The sequence below is a fragment of the Rattus norvegicus genome, chromosome 3 (assembly GCF_021556685.1).
Source record: "Rattus norvegicus strain SHRSP/BbbUtx chromosome 3, alternate assembly SHRSP_T2T, whole genome shotgun sequence".
In the NCBI taxonomy this organism is placed as follows: domain Eukaryota; kingdom Metazoa; phylum Chordata; class Mammalia; order Rodentia; family Muridae; genus Rattus; species Rattus norvegicus.
In genome coordinates, this window is record NC_141536.1 from 138,636,661 (window position 1) to 138,652,574 (window position 15,914).

The 15,914-nt window shown below is 40.3% G+C and overlaps 1 protein-coding gene and 1 long non-coding RNA gene across 5 annotated transcripts in view; one reads left to right on the forward strand and one right to left on the reverse strand.

The window, feature by feature from the left end:
- Nucleotides 1-4: 4 nt before the first annotated feature.
- LOC102554820 (uncharacterized) lies at nt 5-10,557 on the forward strand. 2 transcript variants are annotated; one of them, XR_015683874.1, is made up of 6 exons: nt 5-59; nt 1,859-2,008; nt 3,997-4,093; nt 7,542-7,696; nt 8,364-8,469; nt 10,158-10,557. It is a non-coding gene; the product is annotated as an uncharacterized LOC102554820 (long non-coding RNA). The 2 variants fall into 2 exon arrangements; XR_015683873.1 differs by lacking the exon at nt 7,542-7,696.
- The window catches only part of Zfp120 (zinc finger protein 120), a 69,049-nt gene continuing 58,428 nt past the window's right edge, over nt 5,294-15,914 (reverse strand). The window contains exon 5 of one of the 3 annotated variants that reach the window (XM_087646135.1): nt 5,294-5,437. In XM_087646135.1, coding sequence (XP_087502261.1) covers nt 5,337-5,437 — 101 coding nt within the window. In that variant the 3' untranslated portion in view covers nt 5,294-5,336. Of the gene's footprint in view, nt 5,438-8,400; nt 11,406-15,914 lie in introns of those variants that run through there. The other 2 variants (XM_087646131.1, XM_087646139.1) reach the window with 2 other exon arrangements.

The following is a 15,914-nucleotide window of genomic DNA, read 5'->3' on the forward strand; positions in this document are numbered from 1 at the left end:
AGCTGTTGACTGGGAGTAGCGCGAGGAAAAGAAGGGCGCTGGGTGAAGCAGTTGCTCAGGTACTGCACTAGGGTTCAAAGGCCTCTGAGTAAAACAGTTCGTAGGTGTTCCTGTTTCTTGCCATGGAGATCTGTGGGAGCTGTGGGCTTTTTGCCATAGGTAAAAAGGGGTTAAGTAAGAGAAAGATTAAAAATACTCAACTGCATTACGGTACTCTATAATACAAGTACAATTGCCTGGGTCTTTTAATTTTGTATGTACGAGAACTTCCGCCCTAAGTTACATTGGTTTAAAATAACTTATATTCAGTAATTCCCCACATGTACACATTATAGTTAGATAAGGTTCACTTGTTTCTCCGGCCTCTAACTGCAGCAGGGCATTTTTTCGTTAACCAAGTGAAGTGAGTGCTGTCTCCTGTAATTATGTCTTTAAGTAGCCACAGCTTTGTCCTCCTTTAAGGACCACATGGAAACATGCATGTGTGCACCAAAACCTACATAGTCATGAACGCATACAAACCAATACAATCTCTCCTTATCACTCTCTAACCCCGCGCCCTTCTGCTTTTTGTAGAAGTTCCTCGTCACTTATGCTTGTACTGAGTCCTTGAGCTTTCATAGATTTTGCTGGAAATCACATCAAGTAGGCTTTCATTTTTCCTTACTTTATTAAAATTCTTGCTGTCTTGCAGGTCCCAGAAAGCCTTTTTCTCCGCATTCAAATTCAGTGGTCAGCCCTTGGCACTAACCAGCCTGTCCTAGCGTTAGCACAGTGCATCACTGCGTCTTCTGTGATGCTGTGTTCAGCTGCTCCTGGTGATTCACTCTAGACTTTACCTCATGTCCCAGTGGCTACTTCTGAGTCATGCTTGCTGGGACTCCTGCCTGAGGTGATGATTTTGATGGAATTTCTGTGCAATTCTTTTAAAGTTTTTTTTTTATTTTCATGGATGTCTGCATCCTTTTCCTTGTGGTGCTAATTTCACAATCTTTTTAATATTGAAGATTGATCATAATTTAAATAACAGTAGAATTTTTATTGTTTTGTTGATGGAATTAGTGAATCCAGAAGTTGCTCGACATATTCTGAACTAGTTGCTAAAGTATCAGAACAATCGCAAGATTTTGTATATAAACTTATTTAGATGGCTGCTCAAAGGCTAAACCTTGATAGACATCTGCCACCAAGGTTTATGAGGGGACTTCAATCTCTGGAACTCGTTTATTGGGAGGAAGGAAGGGACTCCTACAAGTTTTCCTCTGACCTTCACAAGTGAACTGTGCCTGGTGTCCACCCACATACAAACAACTACTCACATTTATATAAGGAGTGAAAGAATTTGAAAATCTAATTAAAATAACCACTTTCCTTGCTTGCTTAAATGATGCTGGCCTCTTTTTGGACCACTCAATGATTTATTCACAGAGAATGATAGAAACATCATTTACAATCAATAAACAAATGAGGCTGGCCAAGCCCTAGATTACAAATTGATTTAAAGGGAATAATTAATCTAATCAATACCATCAATGCTGATAAACACGGTATCAAATTTGTTCTGGGTTAAACTGAACAGAAGATCCTATGATTGGTTCCCACAGGAGAACACACTGTGGTGTATGCTGCTAAGTGCTTTGCCATGAAATAAGGCTAAGGAATTTAATAACAAAAAATGAAATATTCTGGAACTAGACCAAGCTCCCTAAATGGCACTAACACAGATAATTTAAGGCAGCGTACACAGGTCTCAGAGCACAGTTGAGCCCTGCAGCTTAATTTATTAAGAGATGTGAGTGATTGACTTCTGAGGCAAGGAAATAGGAGCAAATAAGGGACTTCTCTTACAATCCCATAGGATATTTCTCTGGCAATGGATCGTCACAAACGTGTGAAATGTTTGCCTGGGGAAAACACACAGAACGAAATGTGATGCCAGAGCTTACTGCTGTTTTGTCACACGAGTGTTTTCGACTAAGATAAGCCAACTTCCCAGATTCCCAGAGAGGTAGGTATTCAGCGGAAATGACTTGGGTTTGGCACCTCTTAGATACTTAGTACTCTTTTTTTTTTTTGAAAAAAATTTATTGGATATTTTTTATTTACATGTCAAATGTTATTCCCCTTCCTGGTTTCCTGCCCATAAACATAACTGTGTCTTCATAGAAGGAATTTGGTATTGCTCAGTTTGTCTCTATTTTGTGGAATAGTTTGGATAGTATTGGTATGAGGTCTTCTATGAAGGTCTGATAGAATTCTGCACTAAACCCATCTGATCCTGGGCATCTTTTGGTTGGAGACTTTTAATAACTGCTTCTATTTCTTTAGTAGTTATGGTACTGTTTAGATTGCTTATCTGTTGCTGATTTAACTTTGGTACCTGGTATCTGTCTAGAAAATTGTCCATTTCCTCTAGATTTTCCACTTTTTGTTAGATATAGGCTTTTGTAGTAGGCTCTGATGATTTTTTTTAATTCCTTGAGTTCTGTTGCTATGACTCCCTTTTCTTTTCTGATTTTGTTAATTTGGAAAAAACTCTCTGTGCCCTCTGGTTAGTCTGGCTAACAGTTTATCTATTTTGTTGATTTTCTCAAAGAATCAGCTCCTGGTTTTGTTGATTCTTTGCACAGTCCTTTTTGTTTCTACTTGGTTGATTTCAGCCCTGAGTTTCATTATGTCTTGTCTTCTACTCCTCTTGGGTGTATTTGCTTCTTTCTGTTCTAGAATTTTAGGTGTTCTGTCAAGCTGCTGATGAATGCTCTCTCCTGTTTCTTTTAGCGGGCACTCAGAGCTATGAGTTTTCCTCTTAGCACTGCTTTCATTGTGTCCCCTAAGTTTGAGTATGTTGTGCCTTCATTTTCAATAAATTAGAAAATGTCTTAAATTCTTTCTTTATTTCTTCCTTGACTAAGTTATCATTGAGTAGAGAGTTATTCAACTTTCATGTAAATATGGGCTTTCTGTCGGTTTTTTTAGTTTCTTTGTTTTTTGTTTTTGAGAACCAGCCTTAGTCTGTGGTGATCTGATAAGATGCATGGGATTATTTCTATCTTCCTGTATCTGTTGAGGCCTGTTTTGTGGCTGATTATTTGGTTAATTTGGAGAAGGTACCATGAGGTTCTGAGAAGGCATATCCTTTTTGTTTTATGATGAAATGTTCTATAAACATCTTTAAAGTCCATTTGGTTCATAACTTCTGTTAGTTTCTCTATGTCTCTGTTTAATTTCTGTTTCCATGATCTGTCCATTGATGGGAGTGGGCTGTTGAAATCTCCTACTATTTTTGTGTGAGGTGCAATGTGTGCTTTGAGCTTTATAAGGTTTCTTTTATGAATGTAGGTGCCCTTGCATTTGGAACATAGATATTTAGGATTGAAAGTTCATCTTGGTGGACTTTTTTCTTTGATGAATATGAAGTGTCCTTTTTTTTTTTTGATGACTTTTGGTTGAAGTTTGATCTTATTCAACATTAGAATGGCTACTCCAGCTTGTTTCTTGGGACCATTTGCTTGGAAATTTGTTTTCAGTCTGTTACTCTGAGGTAGCGTCTATCTTTCTCTGAGCTGTGTTTCCTGTGTGGAGTAAAATGCTGGGTCTTCTTTACGTATCTAGTCTGTTAGGATATTTGGTACTCTTATCAGTGACTGTTAGGAACTTACTCCACAGGCAGCTTTCTGTCTCCCAGGATGAGGACATATATGTAAAATTCAGACATTGAGAGGAGCTATTCCTTGTGCTCCAAGCATCCATGAATTAAAAGTGTAAAGTCCCAGAGTATGTCTTCCTTGCTAGGAGAGAGGGTCAGGGATTGTGCATGATCTTTTGGTCTTGGTTCTAGTTATTGACCAAGAATGAAAGTTAGTTTTTAATCAATAGCAGGAGCCATTCTCTCACCTAAAATGTCACAGAAACAATGGTTTTACCTTTAGAGATTATTTTAAGCAAAATTCATTTTAAGCTATTTACATATTTTACTTGCTTTGTACTTTCATATAGATTATATCTTCTGCTGCAGATAGAGTACTCAGGATGTAGCAGTCGAAATAGAAAACTTCAGTAGGAAACTTCCTTTGGGAAGTCCTAACCTGTATCTGTAAGTATGTATAACATCTATGTACAGAAATTGAAATGAAAAGTATTATGTAATCCCAGGAGTCCACATACTAAAGAATGAATTTCCAACTATGGGATTGTCATGGGATCCAGAGAAGTCGCATGCTGGTTGTACTGCCCTGTTTCCTGAAGACATCCCTGTAATTTTATGCCCACCTTAATAGCAATCAATTTTATATACTTATGGCATCAGTATTCCTTTATACATGTATAGGTGTATTTTGGTCATGCCCCTCCATTGTTTCTAATCCTTCTTCTAATACTACTAAACCTCCAATTCTCAATGTGTAGCTTTCCAATTTTCAGATCATTCTTTATGTTTTGTGTTTGATGAACTTGGTTTAAATAGGGTTGCTATGTGAGTGTGTGAGTGTGGGTGGAGTTTATTCATGAGAACATAATACCACTCCAGATGAGAACAGCATCCCTCTTCTTACCAGTCATTGAATGTTAAAAACATTTTAGTATAGAAGTTGACAAATGATTCCTTATCCTCATGATCATAGGTGGATTCATGTGTGTCATGGCCATGTTATATCAAAAAGTAAGTGCTTCATAGCAACTAATCCCATTATGGGCTCTTGTATACTTTCTTCCCTCTTCCATAGAGTCTTCTTGCCATTGAAAGATAGATATCCATGTTCTGCTGGGCACTCAATGGTTGTATATTCCCAGCACTTTAATCAGGCATGAATCTGTGAATAGGTTTACTGTTTGTCACCTATTTTCTTTCCCTGAAATAGAACAATCACCCATGTGAAATGAAAAGGGAAGGTGTGAGAAATCATTCCACCCATCTCTAGGGTTCTCCTCTCAGAGACATTTCAGAAGCCTTTTGGCATTGGCGGGACCACAAAACCCAATATCAGATCCCTCCCAAGTGACTTAGCATGAACGGTAGCAGGATCACCAGCATCCCTTCTAAAGGGAACTCCATTCTAGCCCTATTGGTTGATTGAGAACCATCAAGTTGACTGTCTGTGTATCCACATTCACACATGATCTCCAATCTGCTGCCGAGTGTCTTTGAGTCACAGTGTGATTTACTGTGAAAGTATTTGGGCAATTTGGGGAGGTGATCTTTTCCCTCTTAAAAACATGCATGCCCAAAAGAACAAGGCTTTTTTTTTTCAGTCCGAGGGCTTATACTCCCTTGCCTGATCCCTAGACCTCACCAGTTTCTTTGTGGTAGTGTGTCCTGGCATGCTGGGCAGTCATGTCCCCTATATGTCAATAAGTCTTCTAGAAATATGTGCAGTCCTCATTCTTGGCCTCCTGGAGTGTGGAGCATTGACAATCTGAGATCTGGATAGGAGTAAAGAACCTGGGGAGAAGGTACAGAAAAGGTGGGCAACTTATGGAATATAAGAAAATATAATAATAATGATAATAATAATAATAATAATAATAATAATAATAATAATGAAAATGACACCTAGAGCCTTAAGGGTTAATACATGAGGGTGTCCTCTGGCCTCACATGCACCTGCATACATTGCAACATTTACATGCACATGCACAAATCATTGAATGTCAATGTCATTAAGATAACTGAAACAAATTCAGTGTAAAAACTTTTACACACTGTCTTTTTGTACTCTGATGATCTTCAAAAAAAAGAGCTATAAGGACATCACATGAATGGTGACCAGTGAGAGGGGTAAGTTAGGCATGTGTGGTAATTAAGGAAGGAGGGTCAAGTAAGGAGTGGTTGTAAGGTATGTCACAGTATTTATTTGGGATAATGGTACTATTCTTTTTCCTAATCACAGTGGAGTTCAAAAAAAATCTATATATAGTTTGACTCACAAAACTATATATGAAAAAGTTCAATATTACTGTGTATTAATGAAAATTATCATGAGGTAAGCACCCTCTTAGAGTCACTGGGTGACCATAATACAATCTGCACCGCTCTCACCAAAAAAAGAATAAATTTCAGTAGGGAACTAAGAACTCTGATAGAACAGCCATAAAATTATAAGGTCAATGAGATGAATTCATTGCATCCCAGTTCCGTCTTTCCCCATTTGATGTCAGTTTTGAGTATTTTCTTTTGTGATATATAGTATCAGATGATATAAGGGCCAACATGGCTGCTGGGAGAAGGAAATGCCATTCAAATGGGATGTAGTAACAAACTACCATCCATACTGCCTACTGACAATGAGATCTGTGGAGGACAAATGAGGGATCTTCCATGTTTGAATCCAGAAGAAACTAGAGCATCAGGAACCTGGTTAGAAGATGTGACAAATCTTTGAATGGATACCAGGGGGAATTAAAATGGCCTATGAAGTTCTAGGAAGGTTAAAGGATCAGAAGATAGAATACCCTGTGTTAGAAAGACAAGGGCATGTGGTATAATCCTCACGACTGTTATATTCTGAATCTTCAAACAGGCCACACATAGTGAGAAGTTCACAAAAGAGTGTAAGTTGGAAGAAGGCAAAGAGTTGAGAGGGGGTCAGAGAGGAACACAGAGAGAAACACAAGGAGAGGGGGTCAGAAAGGAACACAGAGAAACACAAGGAGAGGGGGTCAGAGAGGAACACAGAGAAACACAAGGAGAGGGGGTCAGAGAGGAACACAGAGAAACACAAGGAGAGGGGGTCAGAGAGGAACACAGAGAAACACAAGGAGAGGGGGTCAGAAAGGAACACAGAGAAACACAGGAGAGGGGGTCAGAAAGGAACACAGAGAGAAACACAAGGAGAGGGGGTCAGAGAGGAACACAGAGAAACACAAGGAGAGGGGGTCAGAGAGGAACACAGAGAAACACAGGAGAGGGGGTCAGAAAGGAACACAGAGAAACACAGGAGAGGGGGTCAGAAAGGAACACAGAGAAACACAAGGAGAGGGGGTCAGAGAGGAACACAGAGAAACACAAGGAGAGGGGGTCAGAAAGGAACACAGAGAAACACAGGAGAGGGGGTCAGAAAGGAACACAGAGAGAAACACAGGAGAGGGGGTCAGAAAGGAACACAGAGAAACACAGGAGAGGGGGTCAGAGAGGAACACAGAGAGAAACACAAGGAGAGGGGGTCAGAGAGGAACACAGAGAAACACAAGGAGAGGGGGTCAGAGAGGAACACACAGAGAAACACAAGGAGAGGGGGTCAGAAAGGAACACAGAGAGAAACACAAGGAGAGGGGGTCAGAACGGAACACAGAGAAACACAAGGAGAGGGGGTCAGAAAGGAACACACAGAGAAACACAAGGAGAGGGGGTCAGAAAGGAACACAGAGAAACACAAGGAGAGGGGGTCAGAAAGGAACACACAGAGAAACACAAGGAATGAAAAAAAAACATAAATGTTCATGAAGATTCAATTCTAGAGTGAATTCCTTGTTTTAGAAAGAAAGGAAACAATACCCTTCAGGAGGGTAAAGCTTTTTTTGTTTGTTTGTTTTGTTTTCTGAATCAGCCTCTCACTACATAGATGTCTGGAACTTTTATTATGTAGACAAGACTGCCTTGGGATTCACAGAGATCTGCCTCCCAAAGGAGGGGTTGACATCAAGTGCCAATACTTTAACAGATGTCTTTTGGCCTCTGAAATGGCAGTTACAGATGTATGAGGTAATATTTCTCTGTAGCTGTGTTGTTTGTACGTTTTATGCTTTGTTGTTTGCAGTATTTGTTCACATTGCTGACTTGATAATGTAGCTAATACAGAAACTGTGTTCTCTATATATCATGTCTGTGAGATCACTGAGAAGGGCATGGGGAGAGGCTTAGGCTCCTGTGATAGTCCACCCTGTCCTAAGGAGCTAAGTAAGGGTTGGGCCACCGCACATGAACCACTATGTAGAGAATGTCTTCGGTGCCTGACCTATCACATCAATGCCCCAAGCATACAATGTGCATGCTCCTTTAATGCAGTCATAACACATAAATCACTATGTGCATGCATGATGCCACCAAGAACTTACTGTTAGCTGAGAGGCTGCAAACACACTTCATCAGGTACTAAGCCTGATATCAAGAGGCCCTATATACAAAATAGAATAAAATATGAATGTACAGCCCAAGCCTATTTGCCATGGGTCTAGCTACCCATGTGGTTACTGGGAATGAAATGTACAGTGCTGAGCCATCTATCCAGCCCCCTGACTCAGGATCTCAGGCAGGTGAGAAACAGAGTGCCATTTAGTTTTCATCGATTGATGCAGGGAAAGAAGTCTACTAAGACTGACAACTTTATGCTATGAAACCAACAGTTAGGTTCTCTTCTTTCATTTTACAGTGGGCGAATCTAAGGTCCAGAAACAGGATACAATTTTCTCAAGGCATCGTATCTATTTCAGCAGCACAACCAGACAAAAATTTTGAGTTCTTGTTTAATACCCAAGGTATGATCTTCAAAATAATTGCTCAAATGAGTGTGGCTGGGACAGAGAGGCAGTCAGAGCATCTGCTGGAGTCGTATTGTGTTCTGACATCCTGCCCCTGTCAGGACTGATCCTTTACTTCTACTGCAGTCCATCATGCAGATGTGTGTGGAAAGGCTTTGGGAGCCTGGTGACTTGGTCCTTGCTCCACACAGTGAACACAAAAGGCAGAGAGGGCATGAGTGCTAAGAAGAGACACAGTACTTAGAAAGGCAGTGGAGACGAGTCTGGGACATGGAGCCATGGGAAACCTACCACCTTCCCATGGCTCTGGCCTTCTGTCACTCCTCTAAGTTTGTGGAAGTGATTTGTCTGTTCTTGTCACCTACAGGCTCTCATGATCTTCTCTAAGGAAGATCATGAATGTGAACACATTTACTATTCTAGAGCAGAAGAGCATCTGATGGGATTGGATGTGGTTTCGGGAGGGTTCTGAAGAACATGCATTAGGATCCTGTGTTCTCAGTCTTGAGTCTGTTTTGTGGGTAGATGAAGCACTTGTTGATAATTAGCAGTCAGAAAAAAATGGCACGATTCTGTCTCCATGTCCCTTCTCAGTAGGAGCACAGCTCTGTAATGAGAACCAACTGGAAAAGAACTACACAAAAACTTGCTACTGTGCCAAGCTCACCTTATCATGCTTATTACTCATTTATATTTAGTCCTCTTATGGAGACCCTGCAGCAGCGTGACAGAGGACTGTGATGCTCCCAGGTGATCTGTCTGGAACAGACATCACTGTGTTTGAGACATAGAGAAAAGGGGATGAGTTACAGATCCCTGCAGAGTACACACACAGGGACTTTTGGCTGTGCTCATATTGACCATAGGTAAGGGAAGGGAAACTAATAGCCTGTATGTAACACATTCTGCTGGGGCAAAAGTGCAGTCTGTGCAAGGAGATGAAGTGGTTTAAGGAACATGGATGTGCTGGCTAGTTATGGGTCAACTTGACACACACTAGAGTCATCAGAGAGAAGGGGGTCACAATTGAGAGAATGTCTCCGAGAGGAGGCCATGTGTTATCAGCCAGTAAGAAGCACCTGTCCATGACCTCTGCATCAGCTTCAGTGTGCAGGTTCCTGTGCTGTTTTAATTTCTATCCTGATTTCCTTTGATAATTTATGTAGTTTAAATATTATACACACACACACATATACACATACACGTGCACACATACGTGCACACACACATATATTCTTCACACACATACACACATATAATATGTACATATACATGCGTATGTATCTGTACCACAGAATAGTTGCATTTAGCTTATGTAGAAAATGAAATATTATTTCAAAAAAGGAACCTTACTATTGAAGAGGGACTTTGTTTTGTCTACCCTTTGTGTGACATTCTGGGTAGTACATCTATAGGGATAGTCTTGAGTATAACTCCCTGTGCATACCTCAGACAGCTTCTTTGAGATGCACAATTATATCAATTAATTGTATCAATTAAACAGTCACTGCATTCCAAGTCATTTTTAATGTTAATAAATGAAACAATTTTTTTTAAATTTCACACATTTTATTTTACTCTGTCAGAACCAAAACTTGAGCTAGATAGTCTATCTTGTATTCTGCTCAAATTAAGAGTCCATTAATTCCTTTTCTATCTCTAAAACTACTTTATCATTTTGACAGGTATCAGATATGGTCCAGGAATGGAGTCCTGTGAGAAGATTTCTGAGTGCTTGTGAGAATATTCCTAAAAATTCAGACAAAGGCCTTGTGACCAAAGTTCTTTCAAGATACCAAATTGTCCATAGACAGTGTCTTCATGCTCCTCTCCAGTGTTTTGGATAGGAATGAGTTTACTTCAGATTGCTCATTTTTGCTTGCTGTTGTAATTTATTTAAGTGTTTAAATGACCCTTTTTATGCCTTTATATGAGGCTTTGAATGAAGATGGCTTTAGCATAAGACTTTCATATACCTTATCTAGGGCTCCATTGTCCTATGTCCCACTGCCTGTAGAGCAGTGGCAGACAGGTGTGAATAAACTGGATAAATAAAGCACAGAGGCAGGAGGAAGTTAAGGTTAATTTGTATTTTAAATTGAACTCCTTGAAAACACACACACACACACACACACACATTCTCATTACTCATAGTCCTACGACTGCATTATTAATACATTTATTTAGCTAGTACAATTAAAGAACAAAATAATTTTGCAAGGGCAGATTGCAAATGTTAACATTTTTATCTTTAGATCACAATATTACATTTCTCCCTGTCCTTAATCTACCATCTGCCTGTTGAGATTAGAGTGACTTTAGAAGAATTCCAGCCATTTTTATAGGTGATGATTATTTTCATGGCTAATTTTAATGGAAGGCAGTTCTATATATTTTGCAACTGTAATTACAGTGATTCGATATGTAGTCGCCTTTTCCAGGAGTCAGCATCCATTTGTCTTTATCTTGTTTCTCTTAGTTCATTCACTTGTGAGTATCTCAACCTGGCCTTACTTGTATGTGAGCGTACAGGAGCCTCTTCATTTGAGGAGACCTGAAAACATGGGTTTTCAGTAAGAAACAAAGTGTTGTGTTGTCCACCGCTTGTACTTGGCCAATCATTGCCATTGGCCTGAGCCAGGGAGCAACACCTGACTGCCTCTCTTCCACTCAGGGTGTCCTGTACAGAGTCAGCCGTATCCCTGGCCTTGATTTTGAGGCTGGGCTCATGCTTTGACAATACTGTGTGTTGTTGTTGATGATTTTCAGTATCTCTAGCATGGACTTTTGGAAAGTTCATATCTGTGCGATGAAAACACCTGGTCATTCACAGTACACTGGACACAACAATATAGCAGTAGCAGCCACAGCACCAGGAGCAGCAGCAGGAGCAAGGACACTGTAATTGCAAGGTGAATGAAGGGTTGTGACTCCTGTGGAAAATATACAAAATAATTGTACTAGATGTGTGTTCTAGGAGGGAGAAAACTCTTCGGAGCTCGATCTACTTGAATGTACCTGGGTCTTTCAATGACAAAATGTGACAAATCACCATGACCTACCCGGAGCAAAGCCCCACAGTCAAAAGAGGCGACCATATATGTTTCCCACCAATATTTCTACCCACTCTCTCCTCTCCTGTGACTATTTGCATCCTCAGGAAGGTGCTCTCCAGACTGTGGTATCAGCTCCGGGGACCATAGCGCCTCCTACAAAATTTGACACAGACACATGAAAGGGTCTCTTAAGAGAAATATGCCTGACTTCTGCTCTGCCTGTGCTGGATCTGAGTTGGATTTGGTCCTCTGTCTGATTCCTCCTAAGTGATCCACTGTTTCCTTCACCACCATTTTCCTCCATCCTTCAAAACTCTAAGGCTACCATCCTCTACTTACTACATCTAGTACAAATATTTCAGGACTCCTGGTAGGAGTAAGGATGTGATTGATCTTTTTGGAGTTTTTTGGGGGGCGGGGTTTATTTTTTATTTGCATTTCCATTGCTATCTCCTTTTCTGGTTTGATGTCCATAAACCCCCTATCCAACCCCTCATCTCCCTGCTTCTATGAGGGTGTCCCCCACCCACTCACCCCTTCCCTTCTTCCTTCCTGACATTGAATCTTCCTGATACGTTATCAACACCCCTTCTATGAGGGTGTCCCCCACCCACCCCTTCCCTTCTTCCTGCCCTGACATTGAATCTTCCTGATACGTTATCAACACCCCCTATATATGTGTCTTAGTAAATATTTATGTTAAGAATACAGTATTCAAATCGACATGATTAAGTAGAAACGGGTATCATTACCATCCTACCTTACATGTGTTAGCTGTTTTCTCCAAGACCTCCCTTATTAGCTGCCAGGATTTTACTTTTGATCAAAAGTTGCTGGGGTTTTGTTTTGTTTTGTTTTATGCATGGAAAGGTAAAAACACAAGCTGTGTAGGCATTTTGAATTAGTATTGATGGTACCCTTTTTTTCCTTCTTTCTCAGGGCCAGACCAAAGTAGATCTTGGTACACTGCTAACTTAGATGCTCCTGAGGGTCTGTTTCCCAGGAGGATGGGCAGCTGTCCTCTGAGTGATCTAAGCTGGGATCACATCACAGGCTTTCTTTTTGGAAAAGAGACACAAGGAGCATGGGCTTGGGTCTATATTCTGAGTGCTGTCCATGCAGTCCTGTAATAGTCATGATTTGAGAAGCCATGTTTAATGATTATAATCCCTGGAGCAGATACTGAAGTCAGTCCCTCTCTAAGTTCTCTTCCTGAATTGAAGCATATTCTAGTGTGCAATTTGTCTTGGAAATTTCCTCTTCAGAAAGCAAGCCGTTGGAGGTACACTATATTTTCTTCAGTCTTTTCTCTCCAGACAGATCAGGTAGATGGTCAAGGTGAAAGTGTGAAGGGAGGGGCAACCTTCCTCCTTTTCAGGCAGAAAAATGTTGGGAGGTTGTTCAGAGGATAACATACAACCATGCCCTCTATTTTAATTACCTTTGCACTGCCATGTGTATTTCTTATTTATAATTAAATAACAACTCATTGCATAGTTGTATTTTTGTTGGTTTAAAGCATCCTTTAATTACTTTTTCTTATAACCCATCAAAAACATTTTGAATGCAACATTGAGATCTGCCTCTGTTAAAATTTTGACTGAGGAACTCTTTGATGCACCTACATCATGCATGGGTCTAAATCACCATAAGTGGGGATACTTTGTGGCATTCACTACTATTAGTATTCGCTGAACTATATGTATACGCTTTGGGGGAAATGATCCAGGACACAGGCCTCAGGAAAATGACTGACCTTGGATTCTTAAATTCTTTCTGGCTGTGCTGTGACTGCTCACTATACCTTACAGGACCACTCCAAGACTCAACTTGTAAATGTTCTAGTTCCAGTTCTGCTCCTTAGAAGCAGAGGAGTTTGGAGAGGTCATGAATGTTTCATTATAATGCCTTGACCTTTATTGTGGCCGAATTTGTGCTACCAATAAGGACTCCATTTTCAGGATTAAGTAGGTTTTCATTACATGGCATTGTTGCTCTATAGGGCCTGAGATCTTTTGTATTCAATACCACATTATGAATAATTCTAATGCTACCTTTGGACAAGGTCCCCATAGATTTTTTTCCTGAAAAAAAAAATCTTTGATGATTTTACATCCTGGGGCATCCACAGGTGTGTCATGTTGTGATGATTGTTGCTTTCTTTGTGGCCTCACTGTTACTATGTGGATCTTCAAGCTCTTAGTAGAGTTTATTGAGAGAATATTTTTTTAAAAAGCAATAATTTTTTCTCATGAATGAGAAATGTCATTTGAATTTTCTGTCTCTGTAAGTATAAATTCATTGTCACTAAAGGGCAGAGGATCTCTGCAAGGTGCAGGGTATTAGTGGGAAGCCCTTCACATTGTGCTCCTGACCACTGTGTAGCACAGCCTTCCTCCTTATCCCCACAGTTCCACAGCCACCAGAGCTGCTGTCTCTGAGGATTCTAGGCTTGTGCTCTTACTCTGGACATCTTCACCAGAAAAGGGCCTCAATACAGAGAGGAGCCTGTGTTTGACCCTAGGTTCTTTGTGCTGTCAGTGGTCACAGCATAGTATGAGGTTGGTAAATATGTGCTTCTCAGTAATAATTTCTCAGAGCTAATACTACCTACCCCTAGTCTCTCTGTGACTCCTGTTTTGAGACAAGGCTTAAGTGATGGGGTCAGGCTTTGTCTGGAAATGTCCTCTTTAGCATAGGTAGAGTAGGAGGAGTGGGAAGTGTAGACACACTGGCTCACCTCTTTAGAAGCAGAGGGAGTCCAGGAGGTTTTACCTGGGACTTTGTTCCCTGCATCTATTGTGTTCAAATATTCATTGGCAAATCAAACCCTTACACAGGATTAAATGGTTCCATGCATTTTGTTGCTTTAAAGCATATTGGATACCCTGTATTTGGTGCTGCATTTAAAATATTTATAATTCCATGTCTGGTTCCTTCCAGATATTTTCTGTGGACCTTCTTTATATGTCTTCAGCTTGGTGTAGCTACAGGTGCACCAGAACTTCCATTGTTATGAACCTGTTCTGGAATCCTCTGCAATTCATCGATTATGTAGATATTCAATCTCTTGCAGTAGCTGATGTGTGGTTTAAGTTTCATGAAGGTATCTACCATTTAGTCATTCAGTTCTGTCTCGATGAATGGGACATTCATAGAGACCCAACATGTGTGCTCCTTAGCACCTCAGGGACACAATATTCATTCAGTTCAATACAAACTGGTTCTAACCCTGGAAGTGCTCCAAAGGGTCTGTCTCATTGGACTATAGTCTTCTAACTTTTGGGGGGAGGGCTTTGTTCTCATATTCTTTTTTGAAAAAGGACCCAATACCTCTGTGAAGGAGAATGTACTTTTTTCTAGGTTCTGACAGCCCTGAGTGATAACATACTGGTTTTTTTCATGATTGAAATTTGTGAAGAAGAAAACTCTGAAAAGCATGCCTAACGGGAGTGAATCCTTAAAGTTGATGCTGCTCTCAGTTTCTCAGAAACTCCTATTCCTGAGATGAGGATAATGTTTAAGCTGTAGGGTAGCATTTGTTTGTGAAGTTCTTCTTCTCAGAAGATATAATAGAAGGCACACTCTCCCCTCATGTCTTTTCTTTTCATATGGCAGCTTAACAAGAGTGGATGGAGTGAAAGTAAAAAGGGGAGGGGCACTGGTACACTCAGAAGCAGTGGGAGATTGGGAATTTGTGCAGCGTGCCACAGTACAACTACTGTCTACAGTACAAAGTACTGTCTACTTTGGTCACATTGACACACGTAATGAAATTCTTCACAATGAATTATTTTCTATAACATGGTTGGACTTTGGTTGCTTTAAAGTATCTCTGACTTGCTTTATTCAGTAACCCTTTAAAGAATTTCTATTTCTAGGTAGGGGGGCTGGGTTCCTATTGAATTTGTTCTGAGGAAATTCTTATTGTGTCTTCATCATGGATCATCCATGGATGTACCATAACCGCCAGAATCACAGGACTGTATGTGATTTTAACTTCAGGTATTAATAAACCTTAAGCTCTTGGGAGAGATGATCAGGCATAGATGTTCGTATGCAGTAAACATGACCTTTTTTTTAAAATTCTCTCTCTGACATACTAGATGTCCTGTTATTAAATAGTATAGTATCAATACAGGGTCCAACATGTCAAGGGAAGCCCTTCAGACTCTGTATGCCACAATACCTTGGCAGAATGGTACCCACTGATACCATGAAGCTTGTGACCTTTTAATTTCCAGAGGAGAGTCTTTTTTTCCTAAGCAAACATCACTGAGTTTAATGAGCCCTTTCTAATCTACTGAGATGTTTTCATGGTCAGTATGTCACTGGGCAATATGGTGGCTATGCAAAGCTATGGAAGCCAAAGTAATTTCTGTAAAG